The 26284-nt window shown below is 40.0% G+C and overlaps 2 protein-coding genes across 3 annotated transcripts; one reads left to right on the top strand and one right to left on the bottom strand.

The window, feature by feature from the left end:
* The first annotated feature begins 12471 nt into the window (after positions 1-12471).
* Positions 12472-17770, top strand: kcnj2b (potassium inwardly rectifying channel subfamily J member 2b). The gene is made up of 2 exons (XM_058766225.1): positions 12472-12796; positions 14194-17770. Exon 2 carries the CDS (start codon positions 14429-14431, stop codon positions 15776-15778), a length of 1350 nt encoding a protein of 449 aa, XP_058622208.1. The 5' UTR covers positions 12472-12796; positions 14194-14428; the 3' UTR covers positions 15779-17770.
* A 3177-nt stretch (positions 17771-20947) lies between these two features.
* On the bottom strand, positions 20948-25262 carry btbd17b (BTB (POZ) domain containing 17b). 2 transcript variants are annotated; one of them, XM_058768330.1, is made up of 3 exons: positions 24893-25262; positions 23805-24090; positions 20948-22571 (listed from the first exon to the last, which is right to left on the bottom strand). In XM_058768330.1, the coding sequence occupies exons 1-3, from the start codon at positions 24966-24968 to the stop codon at positions 21497-21499; spliced, it is 1437 nt and encodes a 478-aa protein (XP_058624313.1). In that variant the 5' UTR covers positions 24969-25262; the 3' UTR covers positions 20948-21496. The 2 variants fall into 2 exon arrangements, with proteins under 2 accessions (XP_058624313.1, XP_058624314.1); XM_058768331.1 differs by lacking the exon at positions 24893-25262 and adding an exon at positions 24484-24515.
* Between the last annotated feature and the right edge of the window lie 1022 nt (positions 25263-26284).

The raw sequence follows: 26284 nt of genomic DNA, 5'->3' as shown, positions 1-26284 counted from the left end.
GGCTCCGGCGGGAGCGGGCACTGCTGCGGCAGAGGGAAGTAGAGATACAGGCTCCTGCGGGAGCGGGCACTGCTGCGGCAGGGGGAAGTAGAGATGAGTGGGAAGTAGGGATAGAGGGTCCTGCGGGAGTGAGCACTTCTGTGGAATCTGAAAAGAGAATGTGGCTTCTATTGAGACGGCACTGCTACGGCATCTGAAAGAGAATGTAGCTTCTGAGGAAGCGGGCACTGCTACGGCATCTGAAAAGAGAAGGAGGCTTCTGAGGAAGCGTGCTCTGCTACGGCAGTAGGGAAATGCAGATGCGAGCTCCTGCGGGAGCAGTTACTGCTACAGTACCTGAAAAGAGAAGGAGGCTTCTGTGGAAGCGGTCACTGCTACGGCATCTGAAAAGAGGAGGCTTCTGTGGATATGGTCACAGCTACGGTATCTGAAAAGAGGAGGTTTCTGTGGAAATGGTCACTACTGCGGCATCTGAAAAGAGCAGTCGCTGCTGCGGCAGTGGGTAAATACAGATAGGGCTCCAGTGGGAGCAGACACAGCTGCGGCAGTGGAGGAATATAGAAAAGGCTCCTGCGGGAGCAATCACTGCTACGGCATCTGAAAAGAGAAGGAGGCTTCTGAGGGAGCGTGCTCTGCTACAGCAGTAGGGAAATACAGATGCAAGCTCCTGCGGGAGCAGTTACTGCTACGGTACCTGAAAAGAGGAGGAGGCTTCTGTGGAAATGGTCATGGCTAAGGTATCTGAAAAGAGAAGGCGGCTTCTGCGGAATCGAGTACTTCTGCGGCAAGGAGAAAAATCAGATAAGTCTCCTGCAGGAGCGGGGTGTTGCTGGGATGGTTGGAGTGGAGTGAGCCACAATGGGTGGATTTCGTGGTGTTAGAGAGGGTGGGTCCGAGGTTCGAGTGAACAGGGATGGACTGGCGTTGAAAGGGTCTGCTGATGAGGGTTCGGTGAGCTTCTTTGATATGGATGGGTCTTCGCCACTAGCGGAGGCAGCCTCACGCTAACGTCTGCTATGGAAGCTGGAGGTCACTGAAAAGGAAAAGGGGGTTATTAGTGGTGGCAGAAAAAGACTAAGATGTGTGGGCCTGTGTTGCCAGCGGAGGTGGCCACGTGCTTGCTTCGGCTGCTGTAGCTCACTCATGGGAAGGGAGTGGGGTTTGTGACATCCTGGAGAGCCTGTGGTCTGTACCACTAGCGGAGGCAGCCTCACGCTAGCGTCTGCTATGGGAGCTGGAGGCAACTGAAAAGGAAAGGGGTTAGGAGTAACAGGAGAAAAAGACAAAAGACATGTGAGGGCCTGTGTTGCAAGCAGTGACAGCTTTGCGCTTGTTTCAGCTGCATGGCACGGGGGTTTGTGGCATTTGGAGAGAAAGGCTGTAGAGCCTGTGCGGCCTGCAATGCTAGCAGAGGCGGCCTCGCGTTAGTACCTGCGACAGGATCTGGAGGCTGCTGAAAAGAAAAGGAGTTAGGGGAAGTAGAAGGAAAGTCTGAGATGGCCTGCGTTGCAAGCGAAGGCAGCCACATGCTTGCTTCTGCAGCTGTCAGCTGAAACAGCTGGCCAGCCGAGCGGCACATCGGCTGGTAATGTAGACACTTTGAGGGAGGTGCCTAGCAGTATGCACTTCATGTATGAATTAAGTTGCAGGTTGCATTTGCTCAATGTTTATTTAAGCCTTAATTTTTTCGTTTGTACTCATGATTGTTAATCATTACTGTTGGTCCACTGAGATTAATTTTTGATTCCTGGTTAAGATCAACAGTGGAAGAGAAGTTTCACTGTTGATTATCTGACTTATCCATTTATCAAAATGGAATGAGTGAATTAAATATGGGTAAAATGCTGGTGAAAATAATAAAATTTCAGTGTGTATTCTCAGCACTTGCGTCGTGGTTACATAATGACATTAACATCCGATGATGTTGCAACGTCATTTAACAACAAAACAACAAATGACAAATCCTTTAGCTATTTTTACCTTGAACATTGTTTGGCAAGACTGGTGGCCTGTGCCACTAGCGGAGGCAGCCTCACGCTTGCGTCAAGAAACAGAAGTTAGAGGCCCGGCTGCATGCGGCGCTGTGGCCGGAAGAGCCGCGGTGAAGGCTGAGCCGAAGCGGGAAGCGAGTAAGGCTTTGCTGCGGTAAGAACTGGGCGCGGCCCAGGCTCGTTGAAGGCCTGCTTCTGCGACCCGACGCTCGTGGAGAGCCTGGTTTGTGCATGACAATGATGGTGTCAAGCGAGACGAGTTCGGGGCTTGCTCAATCTATTGGTCGCCTTGGCGGCTGGAGTGGATTTAGGAGTGAGGTTGGCTGATTTGTGGGGTAACGAATAGATCGTACAAACCCGTTTGATTGTTCTCTGCGAGAACGGAGCGTCAGAATTCATCAGCGTTTGCCTCTGGATTAAATACTCACCACTTCCGATCGGAGGAATTTATTGGCGCAGCCGAATGATACGAGGATGCTGGGGAAGATGGAAGTTAGGCAGTGGAGGCGGGGTTAAACCTCGGTGTCGGGAATTCTTGTGGCTGGTCAAGCAGAGCTGCGGGCGCGATGGAGCCTGGGGCTCGACGGCGATGACTGGCGGAGGAGGAGTGATCCTGGGGCCGGCAGATTTGCTGCAGAGGATCCGAAAATCTTGAGTATAGGTCACGTTGTTTGGATGGGAAAAGATTGGGTCTGTGATATAATGACAAAGGAGCGAACCGAATGCTGAAAGACTACAACTGATGGAGGTATGACTGCTTTTGGTTATTTATAGGGGTTCTCTCTCGAGCTGATATGATAGATGGTGTGATTGCTGATGATGAACTGGCCGCTTTAATTATCTGCGCGTGCTCCTCCCGAAATTTGTTAATAAAACATCACATGGAGAGAGAGAGAGCGAGGGGGGGAGTGTGCAGTATTTACACATCAGCTAACCACAACCTATTAAGAACCATCAGAGAATCACATCACCTTAATTAAAAAGGGTCGAAGCCTAGAAGCACATCTAAACAGTTAACAAGAGGTTATTTGCATTGGTTTTGTTGGTGCTGAGTAAAGTGTCCTGGTGCGTGTATAAAGCGTAGAATCCTGATTAATTCTTTTAGGAGTGAAAGCTTCGTCATTCCAGCCATGGGTTGATTGGTCCAAAGTGAATCGACAAAGTTACTGAACTTAAAACTGCCAGAAGATCGGACTCCCCCTGGAAGGGGAGTTGCGAGATTTCCAAGGTGATATGTGTGTCTCCCGGGAACTGAAAGTAAAGAGAAGCACCCCTTTTGGGTGTGGGAGAAGTTTTATCTAGTTTTCCTGTAACACCCATTTTGGTTAGTTTGACCAATAACAAGGCGCATAGTTTCAGCGGGAAAGTGTTTCTTTGTCCCACTTGAATTGGTGTAGTTTTGCCCACAGTACAGTAAAAATAGTATGATGCATTTCACGATCACATAGTGTACATCATTGTTTGAGGAACAAAGAGCAGATCATTTTGATACCAAGAAAGAAACATCTAGAAGATATTAAACCAGGGATACATTCATACACCTGAATATGAGCATTTAGAGCTTAACTAATACAAATAACAAGTGGCAACTAGGCTCATATAATAAGGGAGCAAATAAACAACACATGCATATACCAGATACATTTGTAACTGATTAATTATAGTCTAAATAAAGAAAATGTCTCTATGTGTGTGTGTGTGTGTGTGTGTGTGTGTGTGTGTGTGTGTTATGTGTATTGTAATTGTGGAGGTGGTCTACTGGTCAGCCAGGCCATTGGTGCCTGGTACAGAGGCTCATTTTGTTCTCTTTGGAATGTGTTTGAAGTCCGATGAAGAGAACAGAGAGTCAATCTGTGTAGCATCTTCTAGATAGTGGGGGACAACCACTGGCAATTTAGCACCCATATAAGGGTAGAATGTGGGACCAGGTCTGTGAATTATATGCAAATATCAAAAGGCTAAAAGGATCTGTTAGGACATAAAGTTCCAACGACCATCAATGATCATAAGCAGATGCTACAGAATCCCCCCTTTTGGCTGAAGATGTTCACCTGGAGATCATGATGGTCGGATGGCAGGTGGATCATGAAGGCTGGATGGCAGGTGGATCCTGACGGTCAGATGGCAGGTGGATCATGAAGGCTGGATAGCAGGTGGATCCTGACGGTCAGATGGCAGGTGGATCATGAAGCCTGGATGGCAGGTGGATCCTGATGGTCAGATGGCAGGTGTATCAGAAAGGCTGGATGACAGGTGGTTTCTAATTTTCCCCAGTCTTCCTGGGTCCCTCTTTTCCGGTGGTTCTGTTTGAGGGTCTGAGGAAGGGCAGCTGTACACCTGTTCATCTACCTTTGCATACCATTGACTCTGTTAAAAAGGACAAAGGCAAGGGCGAGAGTTAGGGTGTACCCAATTACTGTGGCGAGGCAAAGTCCCGTGTCGGCAGAGGTCCAGGATTGGGCAACGGGAAAGGTGGTCTGGACAGGCAGCCGAGACAGTGCTTGGAGGGCTGTGTCGATTGGGGTGATGTCAATCATCTGGTACCCCTCTTTCTCAATGTTCAGTTCCAATTCAGGTTCCAGGGTGAGATTGTGGTCCTTGAAGAAGGCTGGAATTTCTACCTCAGATTGGTACTATTCACTTGGAAGGTGGTACGGCGCCAGGTCTCCGAGGTGGAGGATGGTGCCTTTTGGCACTTGAATCTACATACTGTGGTTCGGCAGACCGACATGAGTGTTTGTGTCATGCTGGCCATGAACCAACATGGCTTTATGAAGGGGAGTGCGGATGAGCCATTGATTTCTCACTATCCCTGCTTGCTTTTCATGATTGAACTGTGAGGCTTGGTTTCTCGGCGACCTTGGGTTTCCAAGGCAGTTAACTTCAACTTCAGTTAACGAAGTCCATGTTCAGACTTTGAGCCTGTACACACTTTAATCATTGTCTCACGTAGTAGCTGGTAGTTTGACTTTATGTGAGCAGGTTGTCTGTCTAGGAGGCTTCGCACCTCAGGACTGGATGTGGGTCTGAGGAGGTATAACCTGTCTCTGTCAGTCGCGTAAGCTTCCACTTCTGGATATCTTGGCCTTCTGTAGATTTCGGTTAAACTGGGTGATATTTTAGCCAGTTTGTCAAGGTCTTTAAGAGTCGTCTCATGTGCAGTTTCGGGGTCTGCATGGATGGGCTTTCTTCTTTTATTAGAAGGGAAGGGTTCTGTGGTGAAGGCTGGCAATGCTTTGGTTTGCGGCCATTCACTTCTTCCATTGAGTAGCAATTCTTGGATGGGGGACTCAGTTCTGCTCAGCAGTGGTGATGCTGATGAGGGCTCCGCTTTTCTTGGCTTTCTTGTCCTATTCAGGTGGTCTTCCAGAGCATTTATTTTAAGTCTTTGTTTTAAGGTCAGTTTTGGCTTTCTCTAGTAGCTGTTCTGCAGACTGTAGATGTCTTCTCATGTCTTTCTGGGAAGCCTTTAGTTCTTGTCGGTCACGTTCAGCAACTGCAAGGGCTTCTTGGAGCTGTTCAACTTTTTCCTTTGTTTCCTGCTTCACTCCATCTGGTACCTTGAGTTTATCCTGGGTTTTCACTTCAAGCCTGTCTGTGCAGCGTGAGATGTGCAATATCTCTCAGGAACTCAGTGGTCTGATGCCTGAAATCATCCTGGACTTTCACTGCCAGCTTGTCTATGTGGCTTTGGGCATGTGTCAGCTCCTTCTGAAGATGGGTGCTGTGCTTGTCGCTTAGTGTCAGCTGGGCTGTGAAGGCATAGCTTAGGGAACTGATGACCTTATTTAGCTCCCCGTGGTGGTGATTCTGGCTTGAGTCGTGTGTCAGGAGTCTCTTCCGAATCATGACTATTACTCAGAATATTAAAAGTTCAATGGTCTTGTGGGTGAGGCTATCCGTAATGCCTCTTAGCCAGGTGTTCACATCTCCTCCTTGGGCAGTGGGGTTTGCAGTCTGTGACTTGCTGGCAGACTGGAAATTGAGGACTGACACAGATCTGTATGGTGTTATAAGCCCATATGCGGTGAAACAGCTAAGTGTCATTTCAGTGACTGCAAACCCAAAGTGGAGTGTGTTGTAGTGGGGCTTTTTGGTTCAGGTTTGCTGTTTGGAATTGACAGCAACCCGGCATGCTCTGACATATTCCGCCACGTCTTGCTGTATGCCAGCCCAGTATGCCACTTGTTTTAGTGTCTCATAAGTGTCTCTGGTACTGTGGTGTCCAGCACATGTGTTGTGGGCATACATTAACATGATCTTTTTCCTAGCCAAGGAGGTGGCATGTGAAGCTGAGCTTGGCATAATTTGAGTCTGTGTAAATGAGGAGTTCTCTGATGCAGTTATTGTGAGCCGATGTGATTTAAAGGGTGATTAGGATGGCTGTCACTTGTACTGTGATGACTGGGTGTCCAGTTTGAAGTGTCGCTCTTGGGAGAGGTTTGCTGTTAACCCACAAAACACCTGCTCTGGGTACACCGTGCCTCAACATTGCATCCTTAAAAGACCATTGACCATGTGACTTTGGGTGAGTTGGTCCTCTGTACGGATGCGTTGGCTGTTGAGGGCCATTACAGGTTGGCAGCACGTCTCTGTGATCACTTTCTGTTTTCCATTGTAACTGGAGAATCGCTGGATGGTGCATGAAGTGCAGAGCAGGGCTCTTTTGTCATCTGAGTAGTTCGTGCTACGGTGGGAGCGTTGTTCTGGTGAAGTGGGCAACCCCCCTTTAGTTCTGGCCATGTTGTTGGTGTAGACCAGGACTAAGGCAGTAGTTGGTGAGTCCAGCTGTCAGATGAAACTCCTTCGGATGAGGGTAAATCAGGCATGGTGTGGAGTGCAGATGCCATTTGAGTTTGATGATGTAATGTGGTCTTGAATGAGTCCACGTAGTTGACATTAGCTCTGCATCATTGCCTCTTGTGAAGAGCAGCTTTGGCACTGGCAGTTGTCGGCAGGTGCAGGATGTCTCTTAGAAAAGGGGGTGTGGCTCAGAGTGGGGCCAGGTTCCCTCCATTCCCTTAAAGGTGTGTGGTTCAGGGTTTGGCCACGCTGTCTGTGTGTCACACTGTCGCTGTCTGCTCCCCTTTTGTGTATGTTGGTACTGCAGTCTCATATTTTCACCAGAGTAATGTCTGGTATGGTCTGGCAGGAAGTTCTTGCACTTGACAGGGCTTCCCCAGGGGGTTGCAAGGTCTGCAAGAACCAGGAAGTAGCAGGTTGAGCATTGGTTATTTTACTTCAAGTTACGATGCAGGTGTCCTTGGCAGTCACCATGGTTGACAACAGGACCTCATAGGGAAACTCGTGCACTTGCTTGCGAAGGCAGGTCTGGTGTTTGCTTGGTAAGTCCTTTGAAGCGTGTGAGGCTTAAGGCCATGTTCTCATGGCTGGCTGTGAGATTTTCCCGTGACTTCGGTGACCTGATAGTCTGTATGGGTGACCTGTATGGCTGGAGTGGCAGGGGTTCTCGCACTTCAGCCCGGAGTTTCAGCTGTCTCAATTTCAGCAGAGGGTCAATGTGACCCAGCAGCTCTTTATCACTGAGAAGGTGGTATGCATATATGACTGCATGTTCAGTGCACACCTTTGGGCCTTAAGAGTTCAGTTCTGTTTCTGAGCTTCAGCTTGGGGTCTGCCAAAGAGTTGGAAGTGACATAAAAGTTGGGTTTACTCCAGTGTCACGAGAGCTCCAAGTTTCGCCTTGTTTTCCAACATACTTTACCATTTTGATTGGGTTCCTCAGGAGTCCTGGTACCGAGTTTGTGTGGTGACCAGTATGCTGAAAGGTGTTGGATCATCCTGGATGTGCAGCCATCAGCTGAAGTGGCTGGGTGATGCCATTACTTGGTAATGGAATGGTTGGCTCTGTGGTCAGTGGCTGGTTAGCAGAGATCTGGGTGAGCGTTCAGGTGGCGGGCGTTTTGGGTGGTCATCCATTCCAGTTCTCACACTTATAAGGAGTCTGTACTGTCCATTTTGCCTCCTTTGCGGGGTCTCCTCTGAATGAGTTCCTTTAACTCAAGATCTCAACTGTCTCAGATGTAGCCACACTGTTCAGCTCTGAGAAGAGCTGGAACGTGTCAAGAGGGTTTCTGCTGGTGACAGTTCAGATTTGTTTGTCAGATCAGTGCTCTGTCTGGTGCTTTGGACAGGCACCATCATGGCTATGCTGTTCCTGCTGGTTGGGAACTGTGTTGACTTTCTGATTAGGCATCTATCACAGTGATGTGCCTTTCAAGATGTAAGGGCACGAGGAGTCTGGGTCATGGGCTGGACTGAACTTGAGACTGAGTTCTCACGACCAGCTGAGATGTTAGGCGTGATCTTTGTGACCTGGCATTGCACTTTAGACGAGTTGGCTGGCTGGAAAAGTGAACGTTCCTGCACTTGAGCTCAATTCTATGAATGCTTAAAGTCCATTGGACTTTTTCAAATGGTGCTATATAGCACCATAAGAGGTGCTATATAGAACCATTAGAGGTGCCATATAGCACTTTGTCAAATGGTGCTATATAGAACCATAAGAGGTGCCATATAGCGCTTTTTCTCAAAAATGGTGTTCAACAGTGGTTCTTTGGCTTTTAATCATAGGGACACCTCAATTGGTACTATATGGCACATGTTCTTAAAGATAAGAAGCTTTATAGCACATTTGTCAAATTGTGTTATACAGAACCATTAGAGGTGCCATATATTACTACCATAGATGAGCCAATATGCTTCTAAATAACACTTTTACTTAAAAGATGAATGATAACTAATCGTTTCTTACCAAACTGCGACTTTAAAGATTAAAAATCCTGTACTAAATGCTTACTGAGAAACAAAATCCATCCCACTTTCAAAACCTTTTTTATTTCTTTCAGCAGTAAATAAAATGAGTGCTGACAAGCCAGGAATATACATATACAACATCACAATATACGGGGAGTTGTTGTTTTATACACATACAAAATAATGCAACAAGCTTGAAATATGTCAATTTTTGAAGAAGAGAGAGTCCTGGTTTACATATATATATATATATATATATATATATATATATATATATATATATATTTATATACTGTAGCCCTGTAATCAGTTTTTCGCCTACAGTCTTAGGCCTACATTAGTTCTTTACTTTATTTGGAAAATCTAGTCTTTTTAACATTAATAGTGAGTGAGTGAAATGACTAACAATTAATAATACACAACCATGTGCAAACTAAGTTGTACACTCTGAAGTACTGCAGTATCTTTCACTCTTTCACTGTCAACAGTGTACTAACATTTGTGTAAATCCTTCGGGATTTAAAAAAAAACAATAGAAACTGCAACTAGACCTGGAAGAAGCCCAGAAATAGAGAAAATACTGACTTATAGGAAGTAGTGTAAATCTGTGAATGAATGTTCCGTGTCCCAATGTCCCAAGCCAACGCGGATTTGGATTCGAACACAGAAACGAAACAAAAACAGCACTCTTGCTCGTGTCGTATTTCCGAACTGTCAGGAGTATTTTTTGCTCGCATATCTTGTAATTTCCGATTTATAAAAAATATATATATAATGATTGATAAGAACCGCTATCTCGTGGTCGCAAAGACGCTTCCAGAAACTAACTATTACACCTGTTCTAGAAGTGGTCAAATGAATAAAACTGCGAGAATACTTTCTTGTAAGACATTATGATGTTGAATAATGCTGTTTTTTAAATTGACATCAAACGATCTGAATCAGACCCTTTCTCCTGATAAACTGCAGCATGAACGACGTGCAAGTGCAACTTCTCATTGCAAACTGAACTGAAGCATCGGGAAACTATGGAGCGAATTTTGTGACAAAATTATACAAACAAATCCAGTGTTTTGCAAATAAACACAATCTGCTTTGCAAAGAAAAACTCGACTTTCAAACAAATGGAAAGTGATTTGCAAATACAAAACTCTATTTGAGAGAAATTGCAGAGGAATGGACAAATGTATTGTGTGTTACAACTGTGAGACTCATTTGCCTTTTTATGAGGAAACTATATGGCACTTGATTTTCTCACATGTGTGCAGGCAGATTTTCTCACAAATGCAACTGAGCAACTTTATTTTCCAAAAACAGCAGATGGTGCTGTCGGTCAATTTACGCTAGTTTCCCGAGACCCGAAACACCTCTTTACCTTTTCAGACCAATATGTGTGGGGAACAGGTGAGTTTCTCTCCTGAGTCATTCTACAGAAACGTCCACTTTTGGTATGGCAAAATGTCTTAATTTTTTTTTTTTTTTTTTTTTTAACATTTAAACTTAGACCACATTATTAGATTACCTTTTGACTTTATGAATACATATAAATGTCAGCTTAATTATTATATTTTTAGCTTTTTTGTGCAATTAGAATAAGACCACATGTATCATTTTATGTCACTGGTGTTACATTCTTTAGCAATATTAAAAGTTTTTATGAAATATTATTTCTAAAAAAAAAAAATTCAGCACATGTAGTCAGAGTTACAGAAAAATAATGAAAATGCAAGAAATAAGGAGATTATGTTTTATTTATTTAATGTGACAGACAAAAACAGTACAGTAACACAGTAACACAGCACAGTGACAGTAACACCAGTGACATACATTAGACCTGATATACTGATCGTCACTGGTGTTATTCATACGGAAGGTAACACCAGTGACAGTAACACCAGTGACAATTTTCATGAAAAATGCATTTTACAAAATGTCTGCTGCAAGGTATCAAGCCACATGTTGTCAATCATGGTATACTCACTAAATTAAGTAGTTTAATCCATTTGTATTTTTTTTTTTTTTTTTTACATTTCCCTAACAATAAATAGGTCACACCAGTGACATCAACTAAAAGCTTCATATGAAATCATGAGATAAATGAGAAAATTTATCATAACTGAAAAGAAGCAGTGGACTAAACATGGGCCTTTTTTCATAGATGTTTAGAAAATAGGAAGGAAGAATTCGAGTGATGTCATCAGTGTGATTTTTTATTCCAAAATAAAAGACTTTTGTTCAGCGGTAAAACCAGTGACTCCAGGGGACCACTATTTTCATTATATATTTTATAATATTTTTGGCGTTTTGTTTTATTATGCCATTTATATCATATATTTGATAGTTATGAATAGACTTTTGTATTTTAAATGGTAGAAAGTCCTGTTTTTGACCTCAAAATAAAGCACTTTCCTGCTGTACATGGCTGTGGGGACGAGCAGTTTTTTGGTGCTTGGAATTCTATATAATTAATAAAAAAAAAAAAATGCCACATTGATGGCTCAGGAAGGTGTAATTGTTCAAATAACATATTGTTTCATTTTAAAATATAAAAAATTGTAACCCTAATGTGTATTTCAATTGTAATATTTCTTTAAAGTCTAGGGACAGAAACGTGGACGTTTCTGTAGAATTACCTACTATCTCTATAATTAACTATTTAAATGTTTTCACAAAGCGACCCTACTATAGGTCAGTGAAATTCACAAGAAGTGCTGTAAAGTTGTTAACATGATTGATTAGTTCAAAATTCAGTAGTGACATGGCTAAACATTTAACTAGGCAGTCTTTCCCTATAAAAACTGATCCATTCTCCATATCTCTTATCTCTGTTGGATCGCGGGATATAGAATATACATATATATTGATACAATTGTTCAACATTCAAAACAATACAGGGGTATAACAATATATCGTGTCACAATATATTGTAATACTAAAATGCAAATGTATTGTGGATAGCGACAATATTGTGTACCAAAAATGAAAGTGTTTTGAATTTTATTTTTACGTTAGGTCAAGTAAGATTTATTGTCATTCTGCTATATATGTTGAGACATAGCCTACAGTGGAGAGAAATGTTGTAGGCTACCTCTGCAGTAAAAGTTTAAACAAGTATAAAACTACACATAGACAACCTACTGAAAAAGAATGGATCAGTTTTTATAGGGAAAGACTGCCTAGAAATTTTTCTTTGCAAAGCAGATTGTGTTTATTTGCAAAACACTGTATTTGTTTGTATAATTTTGTCACAAAATTCGCTCCATACAGTGGACTGTCACGTCTTCAGGTTAAGCTGGCAAGCAAATTATTTTTTTTACAGTTACTGTAAATTGTAATAATATCTCACAATATTTCAGTTTTTACTGTATTTTTAATCAAATAAAGATATATTTTTTTTGTTTAATCTTAGAAACACCAAACATTTTAATGGTGTGTGTGTGTGTGTATATGTGTATATGTGTATATATATGTATATGTATATGTATATATATGTGTGTGTGTGTGTGTGTGTGTGTATGTGTGTGTATATATATTTTTTTTTCTTACTGCTGAAAATTAGATAATTTATTGTGAAATCTGTTTCATTTCCAGTACATCACCAGTGTAAGCTTCATGGTGAGAACTTCTACATCACTCTTGTCAATGCAGTCCATAAATTTATTCTTGTGGTTATTTTGGGAAAAACAGTAGGGGGCGTTTTCCCCCACTCTACCCTAATAGTTTACTAATTTATTGTATCAGTTATTTAAAGCTGATTATTGTGTATTACATCATGTTATCGAGAGGGCTGCCTGTGAGAGATGCTGTAATCACACAGCTGACTGTCATGACCTGACAGCAGGGCGGAGATTAACAGGCTTTTTAAAACTATTCTTCGATCGGTTTGAGCTTTGGCCAACACTGAGTGAGATGGTCGAAACCACCATCAAGCCCCATCATGTTTGACTGATCTTTCCCACCGGATAACAACAACTGCTATCTGCAGAAATGTGCTGATCCAAACTTCTGTTGCTCTTGAACTCCAGAAGGTAAGCTTCGTTTTAGTTATGTGGCAATATCTCTGTTTACCAGTAGCTGAAACTGTTAGTCCAGTCATTAGAGTTGAGCAGATATTTCTGTGCAAATGTAAATTGTATGCCATCAGTTTGAATTGTGGTTAATTATGCTTATCCTTGTTTATTTTATTGTTAGATTAATTATCTTTCAATGTGCAGTATCTTTCAATAATATTTTGTGGTACTATTTTCTAGATTCATAATTATATATTTATATTATATTACAAAATGACAATAATAAAATGTATTCATGTGTAAAAGGTCCATACTTTCCAGTTGTCTACTTGGAAACAGACGGTCATATTATAGCAGACAACAGTATATTGATCTCCTCAGAACAAAAGACAATCGAGTGTATTTATGTAATTTATTTCCATCCACCTATACCTTGTTCTAATTCCACCTGACCAAAACAAATAAGCACAAGCTTGTCTTAACAAGTAAAAAAAATAATGAAAAAGATATTCAAATAAGATATAACTATATCTGAGATGAAGCCCCTTCATAATGTGTATTTTTATTATCATTTATCAGCTTTCTCAATGTGTCTCAATGATATCATGCCATTTAGAGAGTGTTGAATAGCACATCGTCATTAAATAATTATTTTGTAGAACCTTTTTCCTTTGTACTCACATACTGAATTTTGTGTTGTTTTGTTGTGCTTATGTTTTGCCTTTCACAGTTGTAACCTGTTATTTAATGTTTATTTTTATTGTCTTACAGTGTGACATTTTTAATTTAGTTGATTTAAGAACTTGTTTCTGTTGGTGTATTGAATCTATTTGGATAATATAAAATTACATTGAGGGAATTGAAGGACAAATGCTAATCATAAGCTTTATGAAACATCATCTCATTTTAAACTGTCCTGATGTGCTAAACTTTATCTAAAACATTTTTAACCAGCATTTTTTTTCCCTCTAATTCGAATAGAATTACTGTGGATGCTGTTTTCATGACCTCATGTATATAGAGAAACTAAATGGAACATTTGTACTTTTAAAAATGTATTTGTCCATGTCCATTTGTCAACTATATATTCCTATAATAGTCATTATATATTATAAATTTGATTTCATATATGTGGTGTATAATTCGCTGACTGAATATGCAGCTCTAATCTGTACATCTATGTTTCTGGATAGCTCTGTCGGGTCATGTTAGAAGTTACATCACTCTTGATATTAATGTCGCCCAAAGGAGAAATGACCTTACATGCATGAAAATATTTTTCAGGATCTTGACAGTTAATCTTTAAAACTCTGTAATGTCACAGTTCATAAATAATCATTTTCTTTGTGCAAACTGAACAGCTTGGCTTCTCATTTCTTCAGATCTCTTACTTTGTCTATGTGTTACTTCTACAGCCCAGCTTTGTCAATGAGGTCCAATCATCCCACGGAAGAGGAGAGATCTTCATAGCCCCAGCGAAAACGTTTCTTTGGAGCGGCCACCTCAACACTTGCTTGATTCCAAGGAAATACAGATTTTTGTTTGTGTGGTGGTGCATGTGAGAGGTTGAAAGTGTTTCTCCAACACGTCCTCCAGAAACTCAGACTGTTTTCCAAAGCAGACGAGTCTCAACCCTCTCCTACAGCAGTGATGGGAAGTGTGAGATCACATCGGTACAGCATAGTTTCCTCTGAGGAAGGCGGGATGAAGCTATCCCCCATCGCTATGCAAAATGGCTACGGCAATGGAATTGTGGGCAGCAAAGTGCACACGCAGCGGCAAGCACAAACCCGCTTTGTCAACAAGGACGGACACTGCAACGTGCAGTTCATCAACATGAGTGAAAAAGGTCAACGCTACCTGGCTGACATCTTCACGACATGCGTTGACATTCGCTGGAGATGGATGATGGTCCTCTTCTGCCTCTCCTTCCTATTGCCCTGGCTTCTCTTCGGACTTATATTCTGGTTCATTGCACTTTCATCCGGTGACTCAGAGAATCAAGAGCAGATATGCATTTCGAACGTTGACAGCTTCACGGCAGCCTTCCTGTTTTCTGTGGAGACGCAAACAACTATTGGTTATGGCTACCGATATGTAACAGAGGACTGCCCCCTTGCTGTCTTCATGGTGGTTTTCCAGAGCATCTTGGGATGCATCATTGATGCCTTCATCATTGGTGCAGTCATGGCTAAGATGGCCAAGCCTAAGAAAAGAAACGAAACCCTTGTGTTCAGTCACTATGCCACAATAGCCATGAGAGACAGTAAACTGTGTCTAATGTGGAGAGTCGGGAACCTCCGTAAGAGCCACCTGGTGGAAGCTCACGTTCGCGCCCAGCTGCTCAAATCCCGCACCACGGCTGAAGGCGAGTTCATCCCGCTGGATCAGATAGACGTTGATGTCGGATTCGACACTGGTATTGACCGCATATTTCTAGTGTCTCCCATCACCATCGTGCATGAGATTGATGAGGACAGTCCTTTGTATGACATGAGCAAACAGGAACTGGAAAGTTCGGAGCTGGAGATAGTGGTGATTTTGGAGGGCATGGTGGAAGCTACGGCCATGACCACTCAATGTCGCAGCTCTTATGTGACGAGCGAAATCCTGTGGGGCCATCGCTTTGAGACGGTCCTTTTTGAGGAGAAAAACCATTACAAGGTGGACTACTCACGCTTTGAGAACACCTACGAGGTTCCCAGCACGCCTCAATGTAGCGCTCGAGATTTGGCCGAAAATAAGTACATCAGGTCTAGCTCCAACTCTTTTTGTTACGAGAACGAAGTAGCCTTCATGGATAAAGAGGAAACTGAGGATGATGAGGATGATGAGGATGATGACGATGATGACGAAGAAGACCAGAGGAACATCAAGAGGGACAGTGTGGCCTTGGAAGGATCCAATACTGATGATGTCAAAAGCACAGCTTCCAGTCAGGATACTTTACAGCTACAACTCAAACCTTTAAGACAACAACCTGAGTTATGTCCGCTTTAAAAAAAGAAAAGATGCATGGTATATGGTGACTATATGGTGTATAGCATAAGAAAATGCTATTCTGCTGCTGTTTTGAGAGCAAAATTTTGCCAGTGGTTTAAGTGGAACACAAGTTTGGGATGCAGACGTCTTGTAACTTTTACTTACGCTTGTTATCCAAGAAGACAGATCAACAAACATTAACTTTCAAATCTGATCCAACTGTCTATACGTAATCAATTTATAATATGGACAAGAATAGCACATGTTGTAGATAATATAAGATCTGCTTCAAACCGAGGGTAGATTACACCACACAAATTTTGCACAGGTTTTTTGCCCGATTTACAATCTGGAAGGGTTGATGCTAGGTGTCTAAAGTCAGAGTCGGTAGATCTAGGGCATTCACCATTCAAAGTTGACATATTTCAAAGAAAATGGCATATATGATGTTCACAGACTGTCATGTAACCTAATAGCTGATAAGTTTTTTTGGCCTTCAAACTTTGATACCATCCAGTCAGAGGACATCAAACATGTTTAATATTTTGAGATGATTTTTTAAAACATATATTGTGTTCACATAGTGAAGTAGAAACAGTCTATTCTAACTGGGTAGAGTTAGTTTTCTGTCCACCATCTTGGATGCATTTTTTTTTTTTTTTTGTCACAATGCATTCTGGGATTACTTTCTCCATTAAGCATACATTTGGCAAAGATAAAGAAGGCTACCTTGGGTCGTAGCATTATGTTGCTACCTACATACTTTTGGAACAGCTTTCACTGAAGCCAGTCTTTGATAATGTCTATATGTAGCTCAATGGTTTTGGAGCGGAGCTATAATGTAACAGATCCCAGTGATTTGCAGGACAGACAGTTTTGTCCAATTGTCCATGCACACAGGCTACTAGCAGCACATTCATGATAATACCTTGTGCAAAATCCAGTGTCATGATGAAATCATGTCTTTTAGAGCAGAAGTGGTACAAAGAAGGATAGTGAAGATGAGAACCATATGTTTCCTTTTGATCTGGTCTATGCCTTTAAATCTACAATAGGGGATATTTTGAACATTTAAAACTCACTGCAGTGATGTCATGATTTAAAATAAATGAATGAAACACAAGTTTAGAAAACTAGCCTCCATATTTCACATGTGGTTGTGACTGAAAACAGGTATTTTTTTGGTGGCGGTATATGCCCATGTGAAGTACTGTATGTTCACAGATGGTTTGAAAACCTGTTAATGAGCTGGTCTCTTAACAACATGGTATTTCTCTCCTCTTTCTATAAACGCTATTCTGTATAAAAGAAAATAATGCTTATATACAGTACATAATTGACTCGTGTTGGTTATTACGTTATAATATCAGTATTGAAGATTAGCAATACATTTCTAATGAGAGTAAGTGTTAATGCTAATCTAGGACACTAAATGTTTTCACGTAGTGAACGTACCATAAAACTCCTCAGTGAATGTACTGCATGTTCTGTGATCTGTCAAAAATACACGTAACATCTCAGGGTTTGGATGAAGTCTGGCATTCATACAACATAAACAGTCAAAGAGTTGTAAATATATACACTGTATGAAGCAAATCTTTGAATGATATGTAAAGAATGTCGTGTTCATAGCAGTAAATGTGCTTTCGATGTGCAATAGAGCTTCAGTGACTGAAGACATGAAAGTTAATGTTTATGAATGAAGACATGAAAGTTACTTATCTGCTGCTGAAAGATAAATGTTGATAAAAGGTTAAAAATACCATTTTGTTTTGTATGACAATGTGTTACAACCAAAATCAATAATGACTTGAATTGCTGGAAGGTTTTAAAAACCCGAAAAATTAGGGAACCAATATCTATTTTTTTCAAATCCATATTTTAAAATGTTTGACATCAAAATATTTTGTCATTTTAATTAGGTCTGCAGCATATTTGTATATTTTACTGAGATAACTGTATTTCAATCACAAATTATGTAATCCTAATAGATAACATTCCAAGGTATGACATCACATACACATTCAGAACCTACTGTACATTTAGACAGAAGCAATTCATTCATTTTCAGACTGTAAATAGTTGTCATTGAGATCATCCAGACAAAGATTGTCTGGCTGGACTAATTTGAATCCATGGCCCTAGTTTGTGTACAGAGAATTGATTGGACACAGGAGATGCAATGAGAGGATTGGATTTTGTTCTGCTGAAAGTCTGATTTAACCCTGAGGGAATTTTCCACATTGTCCAATGACATGTCCTCTTTACTAGGGAGGGGGGGAAATCAGTTAAATTACTTCACTGGGTATCAGATGCTTAATGAACAATCAAAAAATACATATAAATAGGTGTTTATGTGCACAAATACTTACTGTATTACGGCAGCAGTCTGGGAGGAAAGTCACTCTCACCTTTAAAACGAGTTCAAATCCTTAATAATCCGAGCTACAAATTTAAGTTTAGGAAGTAATATGTACCAGCTGTTGCAGTGAACGTTATCAATTCAGGTGTGTTCTCTACAGTTTAATCTCTAATGTTATTTTTGATGAATGAAGTCCGTTTGTGAGATTAGGATTATCCCTCTAGCATGTTCTGCAGGGGAATCTATGATGCATGGTGAAGTAGAGTCAATGGTTTTCAGTTCAAGCCAAACGAGTTGAAGAATTTGCGTCAATATGTTTCTCACTCTTGAATTAGAATCGATCAGGTATCTGATTTTTGTTTGCAGTGAGTCCGCAAACAAAAGTGTTGAGTGAGTTGAATGACATCAAAGATTGTAGGGACTTTGGTGACATGGCGCTGTGGGATGGTAAATGTAATTACGGTTTTAATATCGAGTCATCTTTGAGAGATGCATGCTCGATAAATCAGGCATAATGAAGAATGACTAGGTTCAAGTTGCGGTCCATCGAGATAATAATATAATATATAATATAAGCACCAAAATATTTCTCACTCAAACGGAATAAACGGTTGCACTTTTTAAGAGCTTGAAACACTTCAAGTTCCTGTAAAACTCACAACACGATGCCATGTCGCACGAAAATCCAGCAAATACCTGTTTATGTATATATATATATATATATATATATATATATATAGAAGAGTTTAACTAGTCTGCTAACTTTTAAACACTGATTAGCACCTACGGAAAGCATAAAGGGACATACTTTTTAACGACCGCGTTTTGAAGTGAATGTTGAGCATGTCCGAGACAGAGACAGTGGGATCTTTTTAGTTTTATTACCAGTAATAAAGATTTACTTCATGAAAATGACACCTTGATTGATTGATTGATTTTTACTGTATTTATATAGCCTATAATATTTGTGGATAAACCTCGAAATTACTCTATTTCTATTTTAATAATAATCTGAAATAGCCTACATAATATACATATGTACATTTTTATATAGGCCTATTATAGTCAATATTATAGCAAGAATTTGTCAAATGTTTATATGATTGGTGGTTATCTATTTGGACCAGGATCTCCTGTAAAGCTGCTTCATGAGAAAAAAAAAATGGTAACACTTTATTTTGATAGTCCACTTTAGACATTCTACTAACAGTAAGTAACTTTGTAACTACATGTCAACTAGCAGTCATTAGAGTATTAGTAGACTGTCTGCTTAATATCTTCTAACACTTTATTTTGATGGGTCCACAACATACAACACACCGACTATGAGAAACTTTGCAAGTACATGTCAACTTATTCTACTAACCCTAAACCTACCCTACTGAGAGTTAGTAGACATGTAGTTGATAATCAATGACAATTAGTTGACATGTAGTTACAAAGTTACTTATAGTTAGTAGAATGTCTAAAGTGGACTATCAAAATAAAGTGTAACCAAAAAAATAATAATAGTTTAAAGAGATATAAAAAATAAAGCAGAATTGGTCTAAATTGAAATGGCATTCTTGCACAGACTGTGTATAGTTCCATGACATAGGCCTACAGAAATTAACTTATGAATTATAAAGATTAAAATAGCCTGTCATAACACAAGATGAAGAGGTGGGTTTCTTTTCCAAAGACTGTATTATTGTCTCTGTTGGTATCTCCACAGTCTGACATTTCCTGAGTGAGCAGTATTGACAGCTAACACATTCCCTCCAACACTGATTACATAAAGCTGTTTCCATTAATGACCTCTAGCCACACTGAACCAAGTGTTGACTATCACAATACTAAAACTATGCAGCTTGGACATTTTGGTTTACCTGATACATTTACCAAAATTTGTATTATTCAACAGAGCGCTCTGTGTGTAATGTATCCCACAATGCAATGCACTTGACCCAACCAGTGTGATAGCTAAACCAAAAACAAAATCACGCATGATTTTAAACATCTCTTTTTTTACTAATTGATCAGATTGCCAAAAGTTATGATATTATCACACTAATTTCGATAAATGCATAAGACCTATGCATTTATACCATTGCATCTTTCACTGTGCTGTTTAAACTTTCTTCTATAGTCTGTAGTATACCGTGTATATATGCTGCAGTAAGATTCTATTCCAAACATACTGTAGCCTGAGCATCATGTTTCTTTTCCCAACATGCACCTGCCCAGCATCCATAATCACTGCAGCAGCTGCATCTAAATGCTGCGTTCGCACTGCTGTGCTCCAGTTAGCTTTCTAATAGTTATCTTCTGATAGCTTTACTTGAGCCAAATGGCATCATGAAACCTGTCAACACTAAAGTCAGCGTCTGCATACCAGCGACCAGCCTTTAAACCACTCTCTTAATTCTAATAGCTCAATGGCTCGAAAGGATGTAGCACTTTTTGACCACCAGGGGGCATTGAGAGAACAGATGAAGTTTCAATTTGTGACTCTCACTGGTTCCAGTTTCTTGGGATTCAAAGTCTCTAACAACATCTTGATTTTGTTTTTAAGACACTAAATGTGAATATGGTTGAAAAAAAAAAAAATCTATTTTTTTTCCTGCCATAAATCAAAGAATGTCGTCAACAGCCAGAAAAAAAAAAAAATCAGAAGTGTTATATAACTAAGGTGAATGTGATATGAACAAAACCTCTGTAAAAAAAAAAAAAATGATAGGAAAAATACTTAAATGTCTGGTGTAATTTAATGATACTGAAGTGTAACCAATGCACAAAATATAACCTTAGTCTCGGTAATGAATAGACACAGTAATTTGTGGGTTCATAAATTGTGATTTTAATGAAAATTAGCATGAATTGCAACACAAGTGAGCAAAAGATAAATTCAGAATATTACATAAAACAATGTGTGCAAATGCATTAATCATCAAAGAACAATTTTGAGTTTTTGAATTTTTTATTTATTTTTTTTATTTTATGAAAGCAATCAGCATGCTCACCGTAAGTCAAACATGGCAGTATTACAAATGTGACTATGGTGATTTCCAAGTACAAATAAATTAGGGTGAGGTTTCATGCATCATGGTATAAAAAGGTTACTAAAGTAACCACTCACAACCCATTTTACCTCTGCAATATCCTATTTCCAAAGTGAAACAGGATACTACATGAGAATAAGAAGGGTGGACTTTGATTTTATCCATTGGGAATTTACTGAATGATGAAAAATGGGTGTTGCACACCAGATTGCAACAGAAAAATCTATGCAACTTAGCATCTGCCAAATCCATTAATGTAAATATATTTGTGCATGTAAAACTTGCTTTCAAAGCTATTGGGCACCAGAAACCACTGGTAGAGGAGCTAGACTTTTACTTTTTCGCTACTATGAGGCTGTGATAGAGGGGCTTCACAATAATCTGCAGGTAGAGCGAGCTGTCAATGAGGTACTCAGATGCTCTACGCTGCAGGTCCGCTTCCAGCAGGAAGTCTCCCGCCTCCTCCGTACTCTGGTGGAAGTTGTAGACATGACGGACCACCACCTTGCCCTGCTTCCGGGCCGAAACGATGACAGTCTTTTGAAAGCTGACGCCAGCAAAGTCCGGGCTGGAGGTGGCCGGTGTGACGATGATCCGCGGGCGCCCTCCATCGGTACGAGTGGGCTGCAGGGACCCCTGCTCTGGATAAGCGGATCGCACGCTTAGAGGAAGCCAACGGGGAGAGAAAAGAGCGTTCCAGGTCACGCGTTTGCTAGCGTCGTAGCCGCTCGGTCCGAGTTGAGTCTGAAAACTAAAGCTGCGGTCATCCCGCGTTGGGTTGTTGATGACCCACGGAGAGCCCCATGCTGGCGACAGATAGTTACGAGGCGTAAAGAGGCTGCAGTTTACGTCGAAGTACTTTGCGAGCTGGACGGGTGAGGCTGCGTGGAACTGGAAGGCTAGGAAGAGCAGATCGCGTACTGATTCGTAATACTTCAACATCACAGACGACTTCTTCTGCAGGTGGAACAAGTGTTGAGGTGATATCATGGCGTAACGTATTGCTTTGAGCGCGCTCTCGGCCGTCTCTCCTGAAGGCTGGTTCTGGTTGATCCAGGCCTCCAGAGCTTCGTACAGCTCCAGTTCACTCTGCAGAACCAGGTCTGAACGCTGCAGCAAAGTAAGCAGCAGTTCTTCGCTCACGGAGCTCCATTCGGCGCTCTGTAGAACCGACGACAGGTTCCAGGACAGGTACTGCAGGCAGTTGTTCTGCAGGGTCACATCGCCGATCTGCGTGGCGTATTGGTACCAGCTCACCACATGACCCGTGGGCGAGTCGCTGGACAGGTGCTGGGTCATGTATTGGGTGAGGCCCTGCTGGAGGTCCCACACGTGGTACTTGCTGGCGAGCTTGTGAAGAGGAATGGCCTGGCTCAGACGCACTGTTATGTCACCACAGTATAAGTACCTGCAGGGAAAGAGGTCGGGTTGGAAAAATCAACCTTACCATTAATGTTTTACCTTGGATAACTTTGATTACCCTGAAGCTTTACCTCCATCGCCTGTGTATGATAACGTAACACAACTGAATGCTACACTAAATGGTGCACTAACAGTGTTTTTCTCTCTTCATCATCAATTTATTTATCTGACAAAATGTGAGATCTAGTTGTAGGTTAAAACATGAGGATATTTGTGAACTATCACCATTGTGTCCAGTGTACTTTGATTGCAATCGTTTTATTCCTACTTTTGTCATAATATTCACTAATAAACTAAAGTATTGGAAAGTAATGTTTAAAAACTCAGATTTAATTTTCCCCCAAATGTGATTGTTAATAATCTGCAATATAAAATAAATAAATAAAAATAAAAACAACAGAATATATAAACAAAATAAAAGCATTTTGTTGAAAAGCTACAATATAAAGCAAATACAAAATTACAAAAATAGGATATATAAATAAAATAATATTGACTACTATAGTATAGTAGTGGAATGTAATGCTTAAATACTTGGTTTAAATTTCCCTCCAAATAAGATTTGTTAAATCTACAATATAAAATAGAATTAAAAAATAATTGAATAAAAAAAAAAAAAAAACAATAGAATATATAAATAACATAAAAGCATTTTGTTGAAAATCTACAATATAACATAAAAAACAAAATAAAAACAATTTAAAAATCTACAATATAAAATAAAAAATAGAAATAGGATATATAAATATAACAAATGTATTTTGTTGAAAATCTACAATATAAAATGAAAAAAAACTAATATAAAATAAATAAATAAAAAAGAATATAAAAAATGAAAAAATATCAAATAAAAAATTGTCTTTGTTGACAATCTACAATTTAAAATTAAAATATAACATTTAATCTTTTGCTCTGCTCTTCACAGTACAACTGAACAAGAGGAAGTGAATCCAACAGAATGAGATCATTACGAGGGAAAACGATTACATCATAGACTTTTTCCTAGAAACCCCAGTTGGCTGCTCCCTGTTAGTGGAGTGTTATGGTTTATTGATTATTGATTTAGGTTGATAACTGTAAGGTTGTAGGTTCAAGGGTAACGCATGATCAATCACCTCAACCCTATGTTGCTCCATTGGGGTTGTGCTTGTAATAAGTCTTCTGTAAATCACTTTCGATAAAAATGAGCTAAATGCCCAATTAGTAATAAATCACTCACCTAATGAACTTATCAAAGACAGCGGCACAGTCTGGAGTCTCTCTGAGGATCATCGCAGTGGAGTTTCTGGTCTGTAGGAGCTCATCAAACACATCGCTCTGTAGAGTCAACACCAGCGAGTGGACCTGGATGACCTTCACCTCGTCCGTGTTTAAGGTCTGAACGCGCAGGATCACGTCGCTGCCGTTTCCCTGGGTCAGCAGGGCCTCCATGCGCTGCACAAGCGCCATTGAATGGTTCAGTGTGGTAGCGCTGTTCTCCAACACCACATCTGTCTTCAACGCAGCTGCAGGACAGAAAAGGGACATTTGAGAGCAGAATGGATGAAGAAAGAGGGCTTTTTAAATATCTCACAACTTCAGAAGAGTAACAAAACATTTTTGCACATTCAAAAACAATGCATATTATGAGGAGTTTAGATGTTCTTGCATGCATTTGCACTGCATATTTTATCAGATATTGAATAATGAGCATGAGCATAATCTTTCAAATAATTGTAGCCATTCTTGCTTGTATGTTGTCTGTGTAGTTGAAACTGAAAATGTTCCTTTTTCCAAGTAATCAGACTCATATAAAATTAAGTGTTAGAGCAATTATATTGCATTTCGGCTTCCAAAAGCACTTTAAGTGTGGCTGAGAAAAGGAGGAAAAAGTCTGAATACAAAATCACAAGCAAGACCTTAATGAAAGGCTCCGACTGCCGCTCGCTGCTCTTCAAGTCATGTGACTCATTCACTCGCGCCTGACAGTTTGATCAGTTCACTCATTTGAAAGCTACTGCATTTCCTGTAAAGATGGTGACTTCACTTATAAATGCAATTGAGCTGTTTAACAGTATGTCTATATAAAGAGATACTTTTCAGACATTTAGAAGCTTTTTGTTACATAAATCATGTTTGTAATCCATATTAGATATATCATTATGCTTTTGTGCATACTATGCAACTACTGCATAGAAAATGACAAAATAAAGTCCTAATCTTTGCTCTAATCATATAAATGATGGCTTTTGGAATAAAAATGGAAAATAATAAAAACATGAGCGGAAAAATATAGAAATACATGGCTATTAAAATCTATGATCTTACCTCCTACACAAAGTGCAACACAAAGGTTGGACCACAGCATGACCACAGCAGGAATGCTTCCTCCGGAGTTCACCATCTCTCGTCCTGTATTAATGTCGTCCTTCCCTGCCTTTTTTCACTCCAGCCTCTCTCTCTGTATGTGCTGCCCAGTCTCCCTGTCCCACACTCTTTATGTAGGACGCTGGCACATCGCTGAGCATCTCTCAGCCTCATGAAGCACATTGATTGGTGGAATCCGGCTGGGCCGTTGCCATGACGACCGCTTTGATTGTGAGTTTCTCCTCTTTCAATGTTACATGATATCGATCTGTAGCACTGGGCCGTGTTTGGACTGAAGTGGGCGTCTGGAGTGGGATGCTGTCTACACATGGGGGCTATTGCTATTGCACACTGGAAGATGAATATTATTGCACGTTGTTGCACAGTGTTGAATTGCACAGAAGATATCTATTTAGTAACATCTTAAAACACAAATGTATTCACAAATTACTGATTGAGTGAATAAATACCCATTCTACGCAAGATAACCACTTGATACAAGTAAAGTGAAATAGAAAAACATGACAGGTAAATAAAACCATCTAAAAGCAAGTACTAAAATAGATGCAAATAGTTTAATAATAAAAGTACATATTTATGATATTTATTATTAATAGTACGGTTATATATTTACACACACACACACACACACATACATACATATACTGTATATATATATATATATATATATATATGTGACCCTGGACAACAAAACCAGTCTTAAGTGTCAATTTTTTGAAATTGAGATTTATACATCATCGGATCGGACAATATTTGGCCGAGATACAACTATTTGAAAATCTGGAATCTGAGGGTGCAAAAAAATCAAAATATTGAGAAAATCGCCTTTAAAGTTGTCCAAATTAAGTTCTTAGCAATGCCTATTACAAATCAAAAATTAAGTTTTGATATATTTACAGTAAGAAATTTACAAAATATCTTCATGGAGCATGATCTTTACTTAATATCCTAATGATTTTTGGCATAAAATAAAAATTGATAATTTTGACCCATACAATGTATTTTTGGCTATTGCTACAAATATACCCCAGCGACTTAAGACTGGTTTTGTGGTCCAGGGTCACATATATATACAGTGCACAGCATAAATGAGTACACCGCCTCTGAATAAATATAAAAATATGTATTTTCTTAATGATTACTAATATAATTAATGGAAAGATGGCAAAATTGAAATGTATTAAACATACTTAATAAAAACAACAAAATATATGCCAATATTTTCTGTCAGATAAGTAAATTAGCCAATTTTGTTTAAATGAAGGATTGCAGAAATGAGTACACCCTAGATTTAATTCAGCAAATGTATAATATTGTAGTACTTAGTATGTC

This window comes from Onychostoma macrolepis, chromosome 03, assembly GCF_012432095.1.
Source record: "Onychostoma macrolepis isolate SWU-2019 chromosome 03, ASM1243209v1, whole genome shotgun sequence".
NCBI lineage: Eukaryota > Metazoa > Chordata > Actinopteri > Cypriniformes > Cyprinidae > Onychostoma > Onychostoma macrolepis.
Note: the sequence above shows the minus strand (reverse complement) of the source record. Positions and strands in the feature narration are given on the sequence as shown.

Excerpts from the sequence above, each read along its gene's own strand:
- kcnj2b (XM_058766225.1), top strand. The coding sequence starts at position 14,429 with ATGGGAAGTGTGAGATCACATCGGTACAGCATAGTTTCCTCTGAGGAA.
- btbd17b (XM_058768330.1), bottom strand. The coding sequence starts at position 24,968 with ATGGTGAACTCCGGAGGAAGCATTCCTGCTGTGGTCATGCTGTGGTCC. Across the intron at positions 24,091-24,892 it reads TGTTGCACTTTGTGTAGGAG|CTGCGTTGAAGACAGATGTG; the intron begins GTAAGATCATAG and ends TCTGTCCTGCAG. Across the intron at positions 22,572-23,804 it reads GTCTTTGATAAGTTCATTAG|GTACTTATACTGTGGTGACA; the intron begins GTGAGTGATTTA and ends CTTTCCCTGCAG.